Source organism: Oryctolagus cuniculus, chromosome 3, assembly GCF_964237555.1.
Source record: "Oryctolagus cuniculus chromosome 3, mOryCun1.1, whole genome shotgun sequence".
Taxonomy (NCBI): Eukaryota; Metazoa; Chordata; class Mammalia; order Lagomorpha; family Leporidae; genus Oryctolagus; species Oryctolagus cuniculus.
Window position 1 is genome coordinate 163,799,685 of NC_091434.1, and position 17,877 is coordinate 163,817,561.

At 41.8% G+C, this 17,877-nt stretch overlaps 1 protein-coding gene across 6 annotated transcripts in view; it reads right to left on the reverse strand.

Annotated features, from left to right (window-relative positions):
- Positions 1-17,877, reverse strand: part of ZNF800 (zinc finger protein 800) — a 69,229-nt gene that overhangs the window by 20,222 nt on the left and 31,130 nt on the right. Inside the window, exon 6 of one of the 6 annotated variants that reach the window (XM_051848021.2) lies at positions 15,231-16,701. The exons of the other annotated variants lie outside the window; for them this stretch is intronic. Within the exon in view, the coding sequence (XP_051703981.1) occupies position 16,701 (1 nt within the window). The 3' untranslated portion in view covers positions 15,231-16,700. Of the gene's footprint in view, positions 1-15,230; positions 16,702-17,877 lie in introns of those variants that run through there. 6 annotated transcript variants of the gene reach the window in all.

The following is a 17,877-nucleotide window of genomic DNA, read 5'->3' on the forward strand; positions in this document are numbered from 1 at the left end:
ACAGAGAAAGGTCTTCCTTTGCCGCTGGTTAACCCTCCAATGGCCGCCGCGGCCGGCACGCTGCGGCCAGCGCATCTTGCTGATCCGATGGCAGGAGCCAGGTGCTTCCCCTGGTCTCCCATGGGGTGCAGGGCCTAAGTACTTGGGCCATCCTCCACTGCAGTCCCGGGCCACAGCAGAGAGCTGGCCTGGAAGAGGGGCAACCAGGACAGAATCCGGCGCCCCAATCGAGACTAGAACCCGGTGTGCCGGCGCCGCAAGGTGGAGGATTAGCCTAGTGAGCAGCGGCGCCGGCCTGTAACTCTGCCTTTCAAATACATAAATAATTTCTTAAAAAAATAAAATAAAGTCAAAAGTATGAGAACTAAAATATGAAAAAATACTTCACCAATTTCACTGATTATCACTACAGGCATGGAATCCAAATATGCAAATTTGTGTTTAAATTAATAAATATGACATACATTCGAATTGCTTCTCCCTGATAATGTGCAAAGACTGATGTTGACATGTTCCTGGGACAGTTTTAGAAGTCACTCAACCCCAGCCTCCATCCAAAACTCATTCCCTTCACAAATTTTGTTGGTCAAATACTGTGTCTAGGGGCCGGAGCTGTGGTACAGTGGATTAATACCCTGGCCTGAAGTGCCAGCATCCCACATGGTGCCGATTCGAGACCCGGCTGCTCCACTTCCCATCCAGCTCTCTGCTATGGCCTGGGAAAGCAGCAGGGGATGGCCCAATCCCTTGGGACCCTGCACCTGCATGGGAGACCTGGAGGAAGCTCCTGGCTCCTGGCTCTGGATCGGTGCAGTTCCGGCTGTTGTGGCCAATTGGGGAGTGAACCAGCGGATAGAAGACCTCTCTCTCTCTCTGCCTCTCCTTCTCTCTCTGTGTAACTGTCAAATAAACAAACAAATCTTAAAAAAAAAAAAAAATACTGTGTCTTAGGTACAATACTGGTCACTGAGGACAAAATGAGTGAGAAAGTGTTGTCTTTGGGACTGGCTCTGTGGCGTAGAGGGTTAAACTGCTGCCTGCAGCAACCAGCATCCCATTATGAGTGCCAGTTCGAGTCCTAGCTGCTCCACTTCCAATCCAGCACTCTGCCAATGTGCCTGGGAAAGCAGCCAAAGATGGCCCATGTCTTTGGGCTCCTGCACCCATGTGGGAGAACGGATGAAGCTCCTGGTTCCTGTCTTCAGCCTGGCCCAACTCTGACTGATGTGGGCAGCCATTTGAAGAGTGAATCAGCAGATGGGAGATTGACTCCCCCTCCCCTTCTCTGCCTTTCCCTTTCTGTAAGTCTGCATTCAAATATATAAGTAAATCGTTTTTAAGTGTTCAAATAAATGGGTAATTAAAAAACATACTAGTAACTGTTATGAAGCGATAGGGAGAAGGTGGGCACACACTTCTGGGTGATGGGGAAAGCTTCCAGGGGGTGAAGAGTCCCAATGGAGGGAAGGTGACAAAAGGGGAGTCTAAGCCTGGGCAGCAGGGACTTGAAAAGAGCATTGCTAAAGACGATGCACTTTAGAAAGCAAGTCACTGTGGCTTCCGTACAGGATGGCTGACTACAGAGGCACAAAGGAGAAGAGGCGTCACCTGGAAAGCTATGTCTTATTGCTGGTACAGGTATGAGACAGAGGTGATCTAAACTAAGAAAGGGCTAGGGGATCAGACACAAATAGTGGACGGATTCAAGGGTCAGGGAGCAGAGGCAGCAGACTAAGAGGACGACTAAATGCTGTATGTTGTGGGTAGGGAGAAGCCAAGGACAACTTTGGTATTTGTAGCTTGAATATTCAAGTAGCACACCTTTGTGGAAAAGGGACCATACAAGGAAGTAGAGGTTTTAAGTAGAGTTTTTAATATGGTGACTGAAAAACCTTCACATGAAAATATCCAAGAGTGAGCTGAGTATAAATAGGTCAGGTGAAAGACACAGAAAAGTCCAAACTACACACTGTTTCCAAGTGATCAAGTCTCATTTTTCTTCCAACCCTAAATATCTGGCATAATCCATGGCATAAAGTAGTTGCTCATGTTTAGGTAAATAAATAAATGGGCAAGTAGAAAAGTACTTTAAAATTCAATTAAGGTTAGTCCTTAAACTAAACTCATCCATTCATTACTATTTATTCATTCCCTATTTTAAAAATGTAACCTATTCTTCATGACCCTGGATGAACAAACTTGGTTGATGAAGGAAGTAAAGTGTTATCTTTTGAAAGGTTCCAATCAGCATAGTTGTATTAAGCTTCAGAAGGAAAAGCCTGAAATGTCATTTAAATACATTATGTCCTAAAATGCTGAATAAATGAGAAGCTACATACTGAACACCCCATATGACACGCGGCGTCTGACCTCAAGGAGGGCACAACGCCTACCAAGACACAATTATTCCAAGCTCCAGTTTATGAGTCACATTTCCCTCTAGAAGCTTTCTGGGAAAAACAAGAACAAAACCATGAGAGAGTATGTGGACTACGTCAAAGGTCTACTTGATTAGAATTTCCTCCGAAATGCTAACCGCCTTCGTGAGGCAGTGTCAACACTAAAACTGCTCCGATAGAACGGCCATCGAGCCTGCTTCCATTCTCTGGTAAGAGTTCAGCATCATGCCATCACTGAAGTGTGAGTCTGGGTACAGTTAACTGTTTACTCCCATTCAGGAAATCAATGTAGAAGGCAGAAGGAGGAAACCTATCACATATCTTAGAAAGGCTAGAGCTACAGACCAAGGTCTGTAAGGATGCACAGTCAAGGACCCTGTAACTCAGCTGCCTTCACTGTGTTTTATCTATTTGCCTACACTGTAAGCTATCATCTGCCAGCTCATTCAACCATTTTTAAAATTTATTTTACTTATCTGAAAGAGCAACAGAAGGGCTGGTGCTGTGGCTTAGTGGGCTAAGCCACTGCCAGCAGTGCTGGCATCTTATATGGGCACTGGCTGCTGCCCTTCCAATCCAGCTCTTTGCTATGGTTTGGGGAAGCAGTAGATGGCCCAAGTGCTTAGGCCCCTGTACCCACATGGGAGAGCCAGAAGTAGCTCCTGGCTCCATATCGGCCTAGCTCCAGCTGATGTGGCCATTCTGGTAATAAGCCAGCAGATGGAAGACCTTTCTGTCTCTCCTTCTCTCTGTCTGTAACTCTCTCTCTCAAATATATATATATATATATACACACACACACACACACACACACACACACACACACATATATATATATATATAAGAGCATCAGAGAGAAAGAGAGGGAGAAGAGAGAGAAAAAGAGGAGGGCTGGCGCCATGGCCCACTAGGCTAATCCTCCACCTTGCAGCACCGGCACACTGGGTTCTAATCCCAGTTGGGGCGCCAGATTCTGTCCCAGTTGCCCCTCTTCCAGTCCAGCTCTCTGCTGTGGCCAGGGAGTGCAGTGGAGGATGGCCCAAGTACTTGGGCCCTGCACCCCATAGGAGACCAGGAGAAGTACCTGGCTCCTGCCATCGGATCAGCGCGGTGCGCCAGCCGCAGCGCGCCGGCTGCGGCGGCCACTGGAGGGTGAACCAGCGGCAAAGGAAGACCTTTCTCTCTCTCTCTCACTGTCCACTCTGCCTGTCAAAAAAAAAAAAAAAAAAAAGAAAAGAAAAGAAAAGAGAGGAGGGAAAGAGAGGGACGGTAACAGGGAGAGAGAGACAGAGGGAGAAAGAGTGAGTCTTCCATTTGCTGGTTCACTTGCCAAATGGCTGACAGCTAGAGCTGGGCCAGGCTGAAGCCAAGAGCCAGGAACTCCCACTGGGTCTCCTACATGGGTGGCAGGGGCCCAAGCACCTGGACTGCCTTCCCAGGCATGCTAGCAGGAAGTTGGATGGAACTGGAGCAGCTGTGGCTCGAACCGGCACTCCAACAGGGAATGCTGGCATTGCAAACAGTGGCTTAACCACACCACAATGCCAGTCCCCCGCAAATATTTTTTAAACATTACCAGGTCGCAAGCACAGTGCTAGGCAGAGAATCTAAATAACTCCCCAGAACCTAACACAAATCTATCCAGTGGAAAGACATATACAAATCAGTGCCCACATAGAAGCGTAATTATGAACTGTATAGATGACAACAGGAAATGAAGAAAAGAACTACAGAGGAGACACTCTTGAGATTATCTTTATTTAGAAGAGACATGTACGCAAAGACCTGAAGGACGAGTAATCAGTCAAGTGACGAACACGCAGTAATGCCGATCTCTTCCAGAAACAGTTGACAATACATGGAAGGCAGATTAGAAAAGACGGCAGTTAAGAGCCTACTGCAATAGTGAAGGCGACAGATAAGAGTCCAAACAACTAAAGGTAGAAATGGCTAGCAGGAACCAAATGCGAAAAACCTTCAAAGGCAAGACAGATAGACATTGGTGACTGACTGGGAAAAAAGTGCAAGAGGAAGAAGTCAAGGAATTTGCCAGGATTCTACTTAGCTTAGGTAACTGGGAAGGTAGGCATGAGAACACATAAGGAAGGAGTAAGGCTGAAAGGAAAAGGTAAGTCTGGCTTATTGAAAAGAAGGTGAGCAGCATTCCACAGAATTTGACAGGCATGGGGCCAGCACTGTGGCGTAATGCGTTAAGGTGCCGCCTTTAACACCAGCATCCCATATGGGTGCTGGTTCACGTCCTGGTTGCTCCACTTCTGATCCAGCTCCCTTCAAATGTGCCAGGGAAAGCAGCAGAAGATGACCCACGTCTTTGGGTCACTGCACCCACGTCGAAGACCTAGATGAAACTCCTGAGACCTGGTTTTGGCCTGGCCCAGCTCTGGCCATTGTGGCCATCTGGGGAGTCAATCAGCAGATGGAAGATACCCCTCTCTTGCTTTCTTCCTCTTTCATAGAAATAAAAATAAATCTTTAAAAAAGATAATATGATAGATATGAATTAAATAGAGGTAGATCTTGGGAAAAAATTAACCCAAAACCACCAAATGCACATCCACACAGTGTGTGATTAATTATGGATTAATACAGTCAACACAGCACTCCTATGAGCTTGAACTTGTCTACTAGGATGGCAAAAAGGCAGGCAACACAAGCCATAGGCTAACAGAAATGAAGACAAATTCGCAGGTGAAAAAAAAAAAACTATTAAAATTAGAAAATGGAGAATGGACAAAGTAAAAGCAAAGACAGACTGTGGACTACTGACAAGCCTGAAATGGCCGGCGCCGCGGCTCACTTGGCTAATCCTCTGCCTGTGGCACCAGCACCCCGGGTTCCAGTCCCAGTTGGGGCGCCGGATTCTGTCCCGGTTGCTCCTCTTCCAGTCCAGCTCTCTGCTGTGGCATGGGAAGGCAGTAGAGGATGGCCCAAATGTTTGGGCCCTGCACCCATGTGGGAGACCAGGAGGAAGCACCTGGTTCCTGGCTTCGGATCGGTGCAGTGTGCCGGCCAAAGCAGCCATTTGGGAGGTGAACCAACAGAAAAGGAAGACCTTTCTCTCTCTCTCTAACTCTGCTTGTCAAAAAAAAAAAAAAAAAAAAAAAAAAAAAAAAAAAAAGCCTGAAAATACTTCTCGTGATGTTCCTAACCTCCTCCCTTCCTTCACTCAATATTCTCTTAGCATCTGTCACATGCCAAGTTCACCGCATTGGTGACACAAAGCACAGACAGAATTCTTGCTTGTAAACTCAAAATAATCTCATGTATTCAGCTCCTGATGTTCACCAAAAAAGCAAGCAAGCAGCCTAAGTTTTGCTACACAGAACTACATATTGGCGTTGGCATCTGGCCTACTGGCCTAAACAGTGGTTAAGACACCCACTAGTTAAGACATCCACATCCCACATTGACTGCCTTCGTTTGATAACCCAGCTCTGGCTCCCAGCTCCAGCTTCCTATTGATGCAGACCCTGGAAGCACTAATGGCTTTAGCAGCTGGGTCCCTGCGTGGGCCAACCACACAGAAGAGCTGGGTTGAGTTGGCAGTTTCTGGCTCCAGCCCTAGTGTTGCTAAGTGAACCAGTGGATGAGAGAGCTGTTTCTCTACCTCTTGATAAAAAATATCTTTTTCAAAACTATACATTGTTCAATAAGACATTTATCATGGTGACGCAAAAGAATATCTAAAGGTCAGCAAATTCTGAACATATTAATAAAATGGCATCAAACTCCAGCATAAATTAAAAGTCCATAAAATAATGATATGCTCTAACTTAATAAACTGCTGTGGACCTGGATTTATCACAGATGTTACATCTGACGTTTTATTAAACGGCTGAATTATTGCCAACAAAAAGGCAATGGACATCAAACGGCAAGATAACCAGAAACTACATACCAGAAAGTGTATCAACAGTAAAGTAATACCAATTTTAGTGATCTCTAGAACAGGGATGATTATTGAGGTCTTACTTGAACCAGGCATTAAAGTAGGTTAAGCTGGTGCTATGGCTCACTATGCTATTCCTCTGCCTGTGGCACCAGTACTTCAGGTTCTAGTCCCGGTTGGGGCGCCAGTTCTGTCCTGGTTGCTCCTCTTCCAGTCCAGCTCTCTGCTGTGGCCCGGGAAGGCAGTGGAAGATGGCCAAAGTGCTTGGGCCCTGCACCTGCATGGGAGACCAGGAGGAAGCGCCTGGCTCCTGGCTTTGGATCGGCGCAGGGCACCGGCCATAGCAGCCATTTGAGGGGTGAACCAACGGAAGGAAGACTTTTCTCTCTGTCTCCCTCTCACTAACTCTGCCTGTCAAAAATAAATAAATAAAGTAGGTTAAGTACAATATCTCACTAAACTTTTATAAATTCCTATAATAAACCTACCTAGAAGTTATTTTCTGTATTATTTTAGACAATGAAATTGAAGCTTAGAATAATTAAGTAACTAGCCCAAACTATATAGCTAGTAAATAAGGGAGTCAGGACTTGAACTTAGATCTGCCTAACCCTTAAAAATCTACACTCTACCCAACCCAACACAATGGAGAGACACCAGGCACACGATGAACCCCTGATAGTGTCTGTCATTGAAGGAATAAATAACAACATGTATCTGTAAGAGAGCTACTGCAGAACAAGCCAAAATGTGGAAGGAGAGAATGACACTTTATGAATGTTTTAAATCAACAGCTCGAACTGTGCAGCATAACTGTGGGTGTCCAGAAAACAGCAATCGACAGAATGGTCCAGAATGCTGCTACAGGAAGTGTAATATGTCTTTCTGTGTGAAGACTTCAGGCTATCTATGCGTCTACAAACGCAGACTTCAGATGATCACCGAAAGATACTTCCTGTATGTTCTGAGGAAAGGTTTCTTGACACTGAATTAACCTAGCAGTCAAGACCACAGGTTGCCTTTACCTTTAACAAGGAAGAAAACCACGTGTACCTGAAAGCTTATTGCATGCTAGCACTGTACTCTTAAAACACTCCATGTTTTATGCCACTGACTCTGCCACCACGGCCACAGATGACAGCAGTAGAGAGCACCTGTTCCCCCAGCAGCAGTCAATGTATATAGACTGGCCGGCAACCTATGAAGAGACTAGCACGGAGGATTTGTCCAACAGGCAGTGTGCCTAACTGAACCAATCAGATCTACTGTTAGAGGAATCTGGACTCAAGCTACATGGAGGACAGAGAAGGCAGGCAGCAGAAATTATAAGGCAGTTACAACCACATTGACATACTCATAGACAGTGAGGTAACTGGTTACAACAAAACAGGGCTGGCTTTAGGCAAAGCATTTAAGACTCTGCTTGAGACGCCTGCATCCCTCATGGGAGTGTCGGAGTTCAAGTCCCGGTTCCACTCCCAATGCCAGCTTCTGTTAATGAGCGCCCTAGGAGGAAGCAGGTGATTTCTCAAGTACTTGGGTCCCTGTCACACACTTGAGAGATGGAGACTGCATTCCTGGCTGTTGGCTTCAGTCTGGACCAGTCCTAGATGTTGCAGTAATTTAGGGAACGAACCAGCAAATGGAAGAAGGTCTGTCTGCCTCTCAAATGAAAAAAAAAAAAAAAAAAAAAAAGAGGAAAAGGGCTAATAACAGCAAAGAAGCAGAATATCTCCTATGTCTCTAAGAGGACAATACCAGATCAGCAGTTACACTGATTTTTTTCCTAGTTTCCCTACCAGAAGTCCACAAGGCAAAGTTATACAAATACTTCTGATTCCCGTAAGACTGGCCATATAATCCCCAGAGAAAGCTTTCTAATACTCCTCTCCTCACTACCTACATACCAAGTAAAATTTTGTGCATGCAAAGAAAAAAAAATTAAAAAGCAAGCGTGACACGGTATTTTCTGACCTAGGTGGGTGATCTGCACTCATACAACTGCAATTAGAGGACATTAACAAGAGGGTCCATACTGTGCAACCCACTTCCATCTTCAGGCATCTGTAGTTTGGGCCTTACCTAGCCCTACTCAACTGTTCAGGGGTGGAGAACCTTTTTTCTGCCAGGGGCCACTTGCATATTTAGAACATCAGCCTGCCACAGATTTATTAAATTTCAGGTCCCACCTGCGGTTGCCTTGGCAGGGCCTTTTACAGAAGGTCCACAGCCCTCACCCCCTCACCCCCACCCCACCCCTGCTAGTTCTGGAGAGAAGGGCCTTCAAAGTCTCCTACAGCTTCACATTTACAAACCATCACAACTGTGCATTTAAGAGACTTAAAAAGAGATCTAGGGAAGTTACAGGAAACAAAACCATTTCTTTCAACAGTTTCCTGCCCTTATGTTTATGTAAACCTGTGTATTAATTTCATGGCAAGTGAATCCACTCTTACAATCACAATAAAGGATACAAGACTAGTCAAGATGGACAGGCGAAGAAAGGTGAAGTTGAAAAATTACTAAGATGTTTTCTAAGGATCTAAGTCTTGAGGCTAATTCATGAGTGTTACTAGATGTGTTTGCTCTACCAAGCCCATGAGTCTATCCTATCTTCTCAAAGTCTGATCAAAGGGAAGAAGAAAGCTGGAACATCTACAAACACCCAACACCTTGCATCCCAAGGAACTCAGCAAGTACCTAACCAGAAAAAAAGCACAAATACGACAAGGTCACTCTGCTGCAGAAGCTTATAAAAACAACCCTATTGTCCTTTTCTCCAATATTATGTCCAAAATTAAATACACAAAAATTCCTTCCGTCAAAGTCCTCTTTCCCACATAATTCAACCACTTACACACACTGTGTTCCTAGTGCTTCCCTATTTTTCTTCTTAGAAGAAACATACTTCTTGGTTTTCCTTCCCATTCAAAACAAAAGCTACCAGTCACAACCACCAAGTACTCTGGGGTTCAGGCCCGCCAAGACACCTATCTACCCAAGAAGAGCTTTTGCACAGCTGAAAAAGCAGCTCTGATGAAAAGCCACAGTCCCATTTCTCAGAACTGATTAATTTTCAGGATAATTCCAGATCAGAGATGGATTTGAATCCAATTTTCAAAATCTGAACTGTGATGAGCTATATGCAGTAAGGTTCATACTGGTGTAATAATTTCTCACCTGAATATAACATCACTCTCACACCTTAATAGTTACCAGATCACACAGAGTAGGTAGAATACCCAGGTAAGATGCCAAGCCATTACTACTCAAAACATCCAAAATGGGGTGTTTATTTTGGTTTGCCTATTTTTTCAACCAGGTCCTCTTATTACTTAACTACTACAATGTTTCATGAGCCAGGAACATGCTCCAGATACCTGAACAAGCATTTGAGTATCAGAATCATTTAGGCACACAAACAAGGTGTAGGAACCCCATTACTTGAACTGAAATTCAAGACATAAGCATTCATCCAAGAGGCCGGTGCTGTGGTGTAGTAGATAAAGCCTGGCACCAGCATCCCCCGTGGGCATCAGTGGGAGTCCCAGCTGCTCCACTTCCCATTCAGCTCCCGGCTAATCTACCTGAGAAAGCAATGGAAGATGGCCAAGTGCTTGGGGACCTGCACCCACCTGGGAGACCCGGAAGTTCTCCTGGCTCATGGCTTCAGATTGGCCCAGCCTCAGCTTTTGAAACCACTGGGGAGTGAAACAGTGGATGGAAGATCTCTGTTTCTCTAACTCTGCCTTTCAAGTAAATCAATCAATCTTACTTAAAAAAAAAAAAAAAAAGGTTCATTCAAATTTAAGGGCCAGAGTTTTCTGGTTTTTAGTTCCTGAAAACTAAAATTTCTAGGATCATCGTGTTCATGTAAAAAGCAACATCAACAGCAGTCAGTTGTGTGGGCAAACTCTATCAGAGATAATAGTACTGGGACTTAGCTGAAATTTGGAACCTGCCACCAGACCACCACTGGCAGAACAGTTGATGAGTGCCGTTTCTTATCTCCCCATGACACATTCACCGAAGAAACTCCTGACTCAGCTGAATTATATTCTCTTTGACAAGCTCGCCTAACTGAATCTTTTCTTTCAAAAAGTACTACATGTATACAGGTTTTGTTTTATAAAAATATTTCAGCAATGTTTCTAAATTAATTCTTGCTCTGTGTTAGTGTTTGGCATGTGATCAGTAACATCTGCATGACAGGACAGATGCTAATGAGAATTCTGACAGATGGGCTGTTCTGGAAAGGAACCACCAAAACCAAGACTGGCTATGAAGCTGTGCAGAGCTACCTAATGCCTTTCTAAATAAAACGAGAAGCTCACAAACAAGCAGCAGCTACTACTATCTGACTGGAAGAGAACTACAGCAAATAATATAGTTGGTTGTCTTCACTGTTCCAATTTATAGAAAAGCAACAGGTAGAATCTGATGTGTAGCAATGACATTCTTTTTAATGCATAACTTTGTCTAAATTTATGTTTAATCAGTAAAAACGAAATTCCACATTTGTAAATGCTCTCTAGGTCACTTACAGTAACAACATTTACTGTACCAAGCCAGGCACTCTTGTGTTTCACAAAGATTTTTCATCTTAGCCTCAGAACAAGCCTACAAAGTGAGAAATCTCATAGCTGAGGTAACTTAGGCACAGAATGTTTTTAATTCGCACAAGGTCATATAGGAAATAATTTGTGGAATCAAAACCTTCCTTTCTTTTTTTTTTTTTTTTTTTTTTGACAGGCAGAGTGGACAGTGAGAGAGAGAGACAGAGAGAAAGGTCTTCCTTTTGCTGTTGGTTCACCCTCCAATGGCCGCCGTGGCCGGCACACCACGCTGATCCAAAGGCAGGAGCCAGGTGCTTCTCCTGGTCTCCCATGGGGTGCAGGGCCCAAGCACTTGGGCCATCTCCACTGCACTCCCGGGCCATAGCAGAGAGCTGGCCTGGAACCAAAACCTTCATCAACTGATTGGGCTCCAGATCATAAGGTAATGCAGCGAATATGCAAATGTAACATTACACTAAGGGCACAGAGTGTTGTCAGATCCAGGATCAAGTCTCTTAACTATTATGTGACGCTGAGTAAATCACAGACTTCAATTCCTGTTCAATAAAACAGGGATAATGAAGAAACAGGTCTGACTTCATAGGGCTGCCGGTAGGGTTAGGAGCACGTAAACACAGTGCACTCAGCATACAGCAATCGCAATTCCATAAATGTTCATGATTAGCTATTATTAAGAATTTTCTTTATTTCCAAAAACTCTTATCCTGACACTGGTAGTATTTTGTAAAATAAATAGGACTTCCCAATGAGAAAGTTTATAAAATTATGATGTAAAGTCCCAAAGTAAATGATACTATTCTGAGATGGAAAGACTACTACCTGCTTTGAAACCATTATCAAACATTGCTTTAGAGTGCCTGGGTATACATAAAAATATTCAAGGCACTGTACAAAATTATCAAGACACAGTCTCTGACCGTAAAGATACACAATCACGTATACTAATTCTGCTGAGTGGGCACAAGCAGCAAAACATCCAACTCTGCACTTTTCCCCAACTATACGCAGCTATAAACCCCCCTTTGCTTGTGGTGTTACACTGGAGAAAGCACATAGAGGAAGAAGCCTGAGAACAATAAACCTCCCAAGTCCAGCGCAGAGAGTTAAAGATTCTGGCAGAAATGAACTGCATTTTCCACACTATTACCCTTCCTAGTAACAGTTACAGCTATCTTGGTTCTAATGATCTGTTAATCAACCAGGCCACGAGAAGACTGGAAGCTCAAAGGAAAATGATACAGAAACAGATTATAGGGGCTGGCGTTGTGATGCAGCAAGCTAAGCTCTGGCTTGCGATGCCAGCACACCTTATCAGAGTGCTGGTTCCAGTCCCAGCTGTCCACTTTAGATTCAGCTCTCTGCTACTGTGCCTAGGAAAGCAGCAGGTGATGGCCCAACTTGGGCCCCTGCCACCCACTTGGGTGACTGGGATGTAGTTCTGGGATCCTGGCTTTGGCCTGAACCAGAACTGGCTGTTGCAGACATATGGGGGAGTGAACTAGCGAATGAAAAGATCTCTGTTACTCTGCCTTTTAAATCAAAGACAAGAGAAATTCAAGTGAGAAATGAAAAAAGCCAAAATGATTTTAGGTACAGGAAACCTGTTTTCATTTTGCATTCTACAATACGCCTAATGCCTTAGAAACAACAGAGCTGGTCCTAACATTGCTGATCCTTGCTGCTTTTCAGTCCCAAAGATCCTTTTAGCTCTCAAAGTCCAAGGGAGGGGAAAAGCCAAGTGTTTCACTTAGCATTTAAGATGCCCATATCCTGCATCAGAGCTCCTGAGTCTGACTGCTGTCTCAGGCTTCTGACTCTAGCTTCCCACCAATACAGTCTCTGGGGAGGAGTGCGGGGAAGGGCAGCAGTGACAACTCAAGTAACTGGGTCCCTGCCACCCCACGTGGAAGACCTGGATTGTATTCCCAGCTCCTGCCTCTGGCCTCAGCCCCGCTCTAGCCATTGCAGGCATTTGGGGAGTGACCCAGCAGGTGGGAGTACAGTCTCTCTCTGTGTCTCTAATGAATAATAATTTTTAAAAGTCAGACAGAAAGGAGAGAGTAAGAGTACAGAAGGATCTTGTTTAAAAGCACAGCCAATACCACAAATGCATGTATCTTACAGCTAGGCTTCAGATCAACTGGGAGCACCATAGCTAAACCATAACCTCGGTAGTCTGTGGATTCCACCAGAAAAGCAACTTTCACAACTCCAAACTAAGGATCTAGAAAACTGCCATGGGTCACGGCAGAGAACTCAGAAGCCTAACTTCCAAAATGTTAGAAACTTTCCTATCTCATTTTCAGGGGTCATGCTATGTCAAGAGATCAACTACAACTTTACAACTAGGAAGGTCACCCACTTGTCATACACTGTTTCCACACATATTTTCCAGAATGTACATGGGGAAATTCCTCTTTCTCCCATAGCAAACCACAAAATTCCCTGCCACTGCATCCATAGTTTCTTTAAAGCAAACTGAGTAAAGAGCCTATCAGCCATCAAGCAATATAACATATTCCTGTAACATGGGAAGGTACTTTTCAACAATAAGGGCAATCCTTGTCAACCAAAAACATAGCTCATATACACAAAAGCAGGCTAAGATTAAGGGTGGGTAATTTATATATTCTTCAAGGGTTTTCTTCATAGCAAGGGGGAAAAAAGCAGCAGCAACAAAAAAGTTGTATATTCAAGAAACATCTGCATGTTCATTAATGAACACCTGCCCAGTGTCAGTTGTACTTCTTCCACATCACTATACAACTTACAAAGTTGAACCACAAGCTATACCTGTTATTGCTTCTCATCTCCTACAAATGAAAGGTACCATTAGAAAGAAGGATAAACTGAACTCTACAGGAAAATTTAATTGACCAAATACCAACAAAGGTAAATGTAATTTACAGCTGGAGATAAATCTTAATATAAAATATAAAATAAGCCATTTATCTGCTTATTATTCATTACAACAAAAAATCTCATAAACATGTTTATATAGCCTATGTGTAAAAAGGCTTGACACAAACTTCTTATGTATTTTCTCAAGTCTCTGAAATGACAGAGCTCAAGAGTCAAAATCATCTAAAAGTAAAAATGGGTGGGGGGAGCTGGCACTGTGGTTCAGTAGGCTAGGCCTCCCCCTGCGGTGTCGGCATCCCATGTTGGGCACCGGTTTATGGCCCGGCTGTTCCTCTTCCAATCCAGCTCTCTGCTTATGGCTCGGAAAGCAGTGGAAGACGGCCCAAGTGCTTGGGCCCTTGCACCCACATGGGAGACTGGGATGGATGGAGCGCTTTGCGACTGGCTTCTGATCAGCTCAACTCTGGTAGTCACTGCCAAATGGGGAGTGAACCAGCAGGTAGAAGGCCTTTCTTGCTGTCTCTCCCTCTCTGTCTATAACTATACCTCTCAAATACATAAATAAAATCTTTTAAAAGTAAAATAAAGTAAAAATGAAGACCAGAAAGGAAGAGGAACAAAAAGTAGTTTCTAGTTACTTCTTGTTTGGTCTACCTTTCTAAGCTAGTCCCATTTTCTCAGGTTAGCTTCTCTCACATCTGCCATAAGCCAGGAATTTGGTTATCAAGATAAAACGTTCCCAGTATCTCCAGGCCTTTCTAATTTAAGCAAGTCCTGACGCTGTGCTATTTTTTCTCTATGATCCAGATGAAATCTTTTGACAGACTGTGGAACTCTTGTTTTCCCCTTTGAAATTCTGCAATTATTACAGAGGAGACATGCTGAGAAATGGTCCTGGGGAAACAAGCGACTAGAGTAAGGGAAGCCCAGCAAGTGTGTCTCCCTCTTCCAACAGCAGTGTGTTTTCCTTTCTCCCCTACAGTATTTTCCAAGCAAAGCAAAGAGGAAAAGGCTGACATACAGAAGAGAAAATGTAGTAAACAGTTACTCCCAAGTTTTTTAGAAAGCCTCTTATCTTTTCATTGGTTACAAGTACTGAAGTCTGGAAAAAAAATCTTTGGAATATGTCTTGTGTGCAGGAATGCATAAAAGATAACACCTTGCAAAAGTCAAACATACAGGTTTAATAATGTGCAACTAATGAAGATGGTTTATAAGTGAAATACCACCTACACATTTAGTTCCCTAAATATATTATACTATTAGTCATTATAGTTAGACCTATAAGACCACAAATCTTCCATATGTGGAAAAGTAAATCTGTTTTTAAATTAAGGAGAAATTATTATTCTATTACTTAAAAATAAAACTGTCAGGATATAATTCAAGTGTAGCTGCTCACAGTCACTGAGTAAGTTTAAAGATAATAAAACATTTAAGTTTCAACCAATGCACCTTTTTTTGAAGCACATTTAGCTGAAATAACTTTGAGTCTGGTTTATTTCCATCACATTTTTCCAACATTTTCCAACAAAAGCATGTACATTCAATATAGAACATTTCCAGCAACAATAACAGTCTCTCTAGTTTCCTTTCACAGTATATTTTAGTGCAAAGCACTGGGAAGGGTAAACGTTTTTTAAGCTATCAAAGCATTTTATTATGACCTTGTGGGATCTTCAACATTTTAAAATTTTATACAAAAATTATGTAGGTGGACAGGGTCCCTTCTAAGTACAAGTGTGAACCTATATAAAAACATGGTATATTTCTGCTGTTCCTTTTAAAATTATAATCTGACACAAATTAATAAAAAATAAAATATTCCCTAAGAAGTACAAAATATTAATGCACAAAAACCTGCCCAAAATTTCATAGATAGATGTACTTCTGTTTTTCCTAAAATCTTGATTACAAAAATGGCCAAGAATTCATTATTTTCTAAATTTTACAGTCTGAATCAAATATTACCTAAAGTGGTCACTTCTGATCTTTCTTGAAAGAGAAAAATCAGGGTTTTTACCCTCATTTTCCTTTTATAGCAGTATTTAAAGAAATAAACTAGTATCATTAGAAGTGTTATACATGGATTGTCTGCATCCACAAAACATCAGTAGGTTATTTACTACTTTCATGTTAACAATAGTAAATGTGTGTGGTCGTTTTTTTAAAAAAAAAATAGAAACTGAAAAATAAAGTTGCATCTATCATTAAAGTGCTTTGTATAAAATTTCAGGAAAAACTGGGGAATGTTTAATTTTCATAAAAACCTCAGATGGTTATAAATGAAAAAAACCTAATGATCCATTCATGAAAATGAACTAGAATTTTCCTGTAGTAACTATCTTAGAGAGACTATTCAAACACTTAAGTGCTAAAGAACAAGTTAGAAATAAAAGGATATAAAAATAATTACAAATATTTAATTGACTAAATATTTATAATATGTTGATACTAATTTGTCTTTTGTTTCTCTCATATACTCACTAAAAGATCATATATATGTACAATCCAGATGAAACTTGTGCCAAATAAAGTGAACCCAAACTAAAATCATTAAGATGTTAAGTCTTTTTGTCAATTAAAAACTGGTAGTTTCTTCAGGGTGTTGACCACTTTAATCATCAAACTGTTTGGAAAACAAAACGTACAATGTATCTGTAGAAACTGCAGACCAAATGCACAAGGTCAAGGTGGCTAGCGGATGGACTGTGATGACGACAAGTAATGTCGCAGCTACTGGAAAGTGCTGGGATAGGCACTGCCTTACAAACAAGTGGTTAGATGGTTATTATTTTAGTCAGAAAACAGCAGTTACAGTTGAAAACTTATGAGAATGTTTTTCTTTTTTTCCTCATAGTACCATGTGAAGATGTTTAGTGGTTCTAACACCAATTTAAAGTCTTTCCACAAAAATGAACTCCAAACCTTTTCGTACATCACTTGAAGTTATCTGAGGAGAAATGGGAATAAATGAACACTTTTGAGTTTACCAATAAAACCTTGCTTTTAAAATTATACAACATTAAATGACTTCCTAAAGGATGGTTTCATGTTGAGTTTTCCTCACACACATACAAAAATGTGTGTGACAATTAAATCACAACACTTAACCTACTCAGCACTCAAAGTAAGTAATTTGCTTTAGAACCTGAAACTAATTAATACTCATTAACTACATTAAATGCCTTAATACAAGGGACACAAGTACTGAAGGTAAATTTTTGAAATATTTACTTTCAAAAACGAGTGTAGGGAATCTACTTCTTATTTTATATTGCATTTTAAAAGTCTACATTTGTTCCAACACTTTTTAAAAATATTTTTCTGCCTTCCAAATGGGTATTTTCCTTTTCTTGCAACATACAACCACCAAAAAAATTTTTTCTCTACTTAAATAATAACTATGTTGAAATGATCACTGAGAAGTTTATTAAACAGAACGAAAAAATAACTGGATCTAATAATTACTTTTCCCATAGAGCAAAACTGAAAAACAGTAACACACACTCCCAAGAAAAAGGGGGGGGGGGACACGCAAGCTTCTGCTTTGCCACCTTCCCCTTTTGCTTGCAAGCACTATGTTTAAAGCAAATAATAAATGTTAATCCTTCTAAAGTCAATTTGGGGATTGTTTTTTTCTGAGTGCACCACTTTATTCAGCTGTCACAGAAATTAATTTTTATAATTGCAGTGCCTCAAAATATTATTTTCCTATAATTATTGCCTTCACAAATTCATCCTAATATATTTAACTTTCCTACAATGCATAAATTAGTAGTCTAAGTCAATGAATCAAATTAAACCCGTGCAAAGTTAGTTAAACAGAAGACTTCTATTGTAAACATAAGCCAATATAAAATGTATATACTTTAGAACATTAATAGGAAAGCACTGACCCTGTGCCATCTACCTACAACTACATTGCATTGTCCTATGGAAGATAAGTTCTGGAGGTTAAATTTTGTTCCCAAGCCACTGGAATAAAGGTCACTGAAGAGGTAAATGCAATACGCACATTACTCTTGCAGTTCCCCTTGCCATGAGATATATGGAAGCAAGCACGTGTTAAAATGGAACCAGCTATAAATTATGGTCAAATGATTTTTTTAGTTCGATGGGGAGGGAA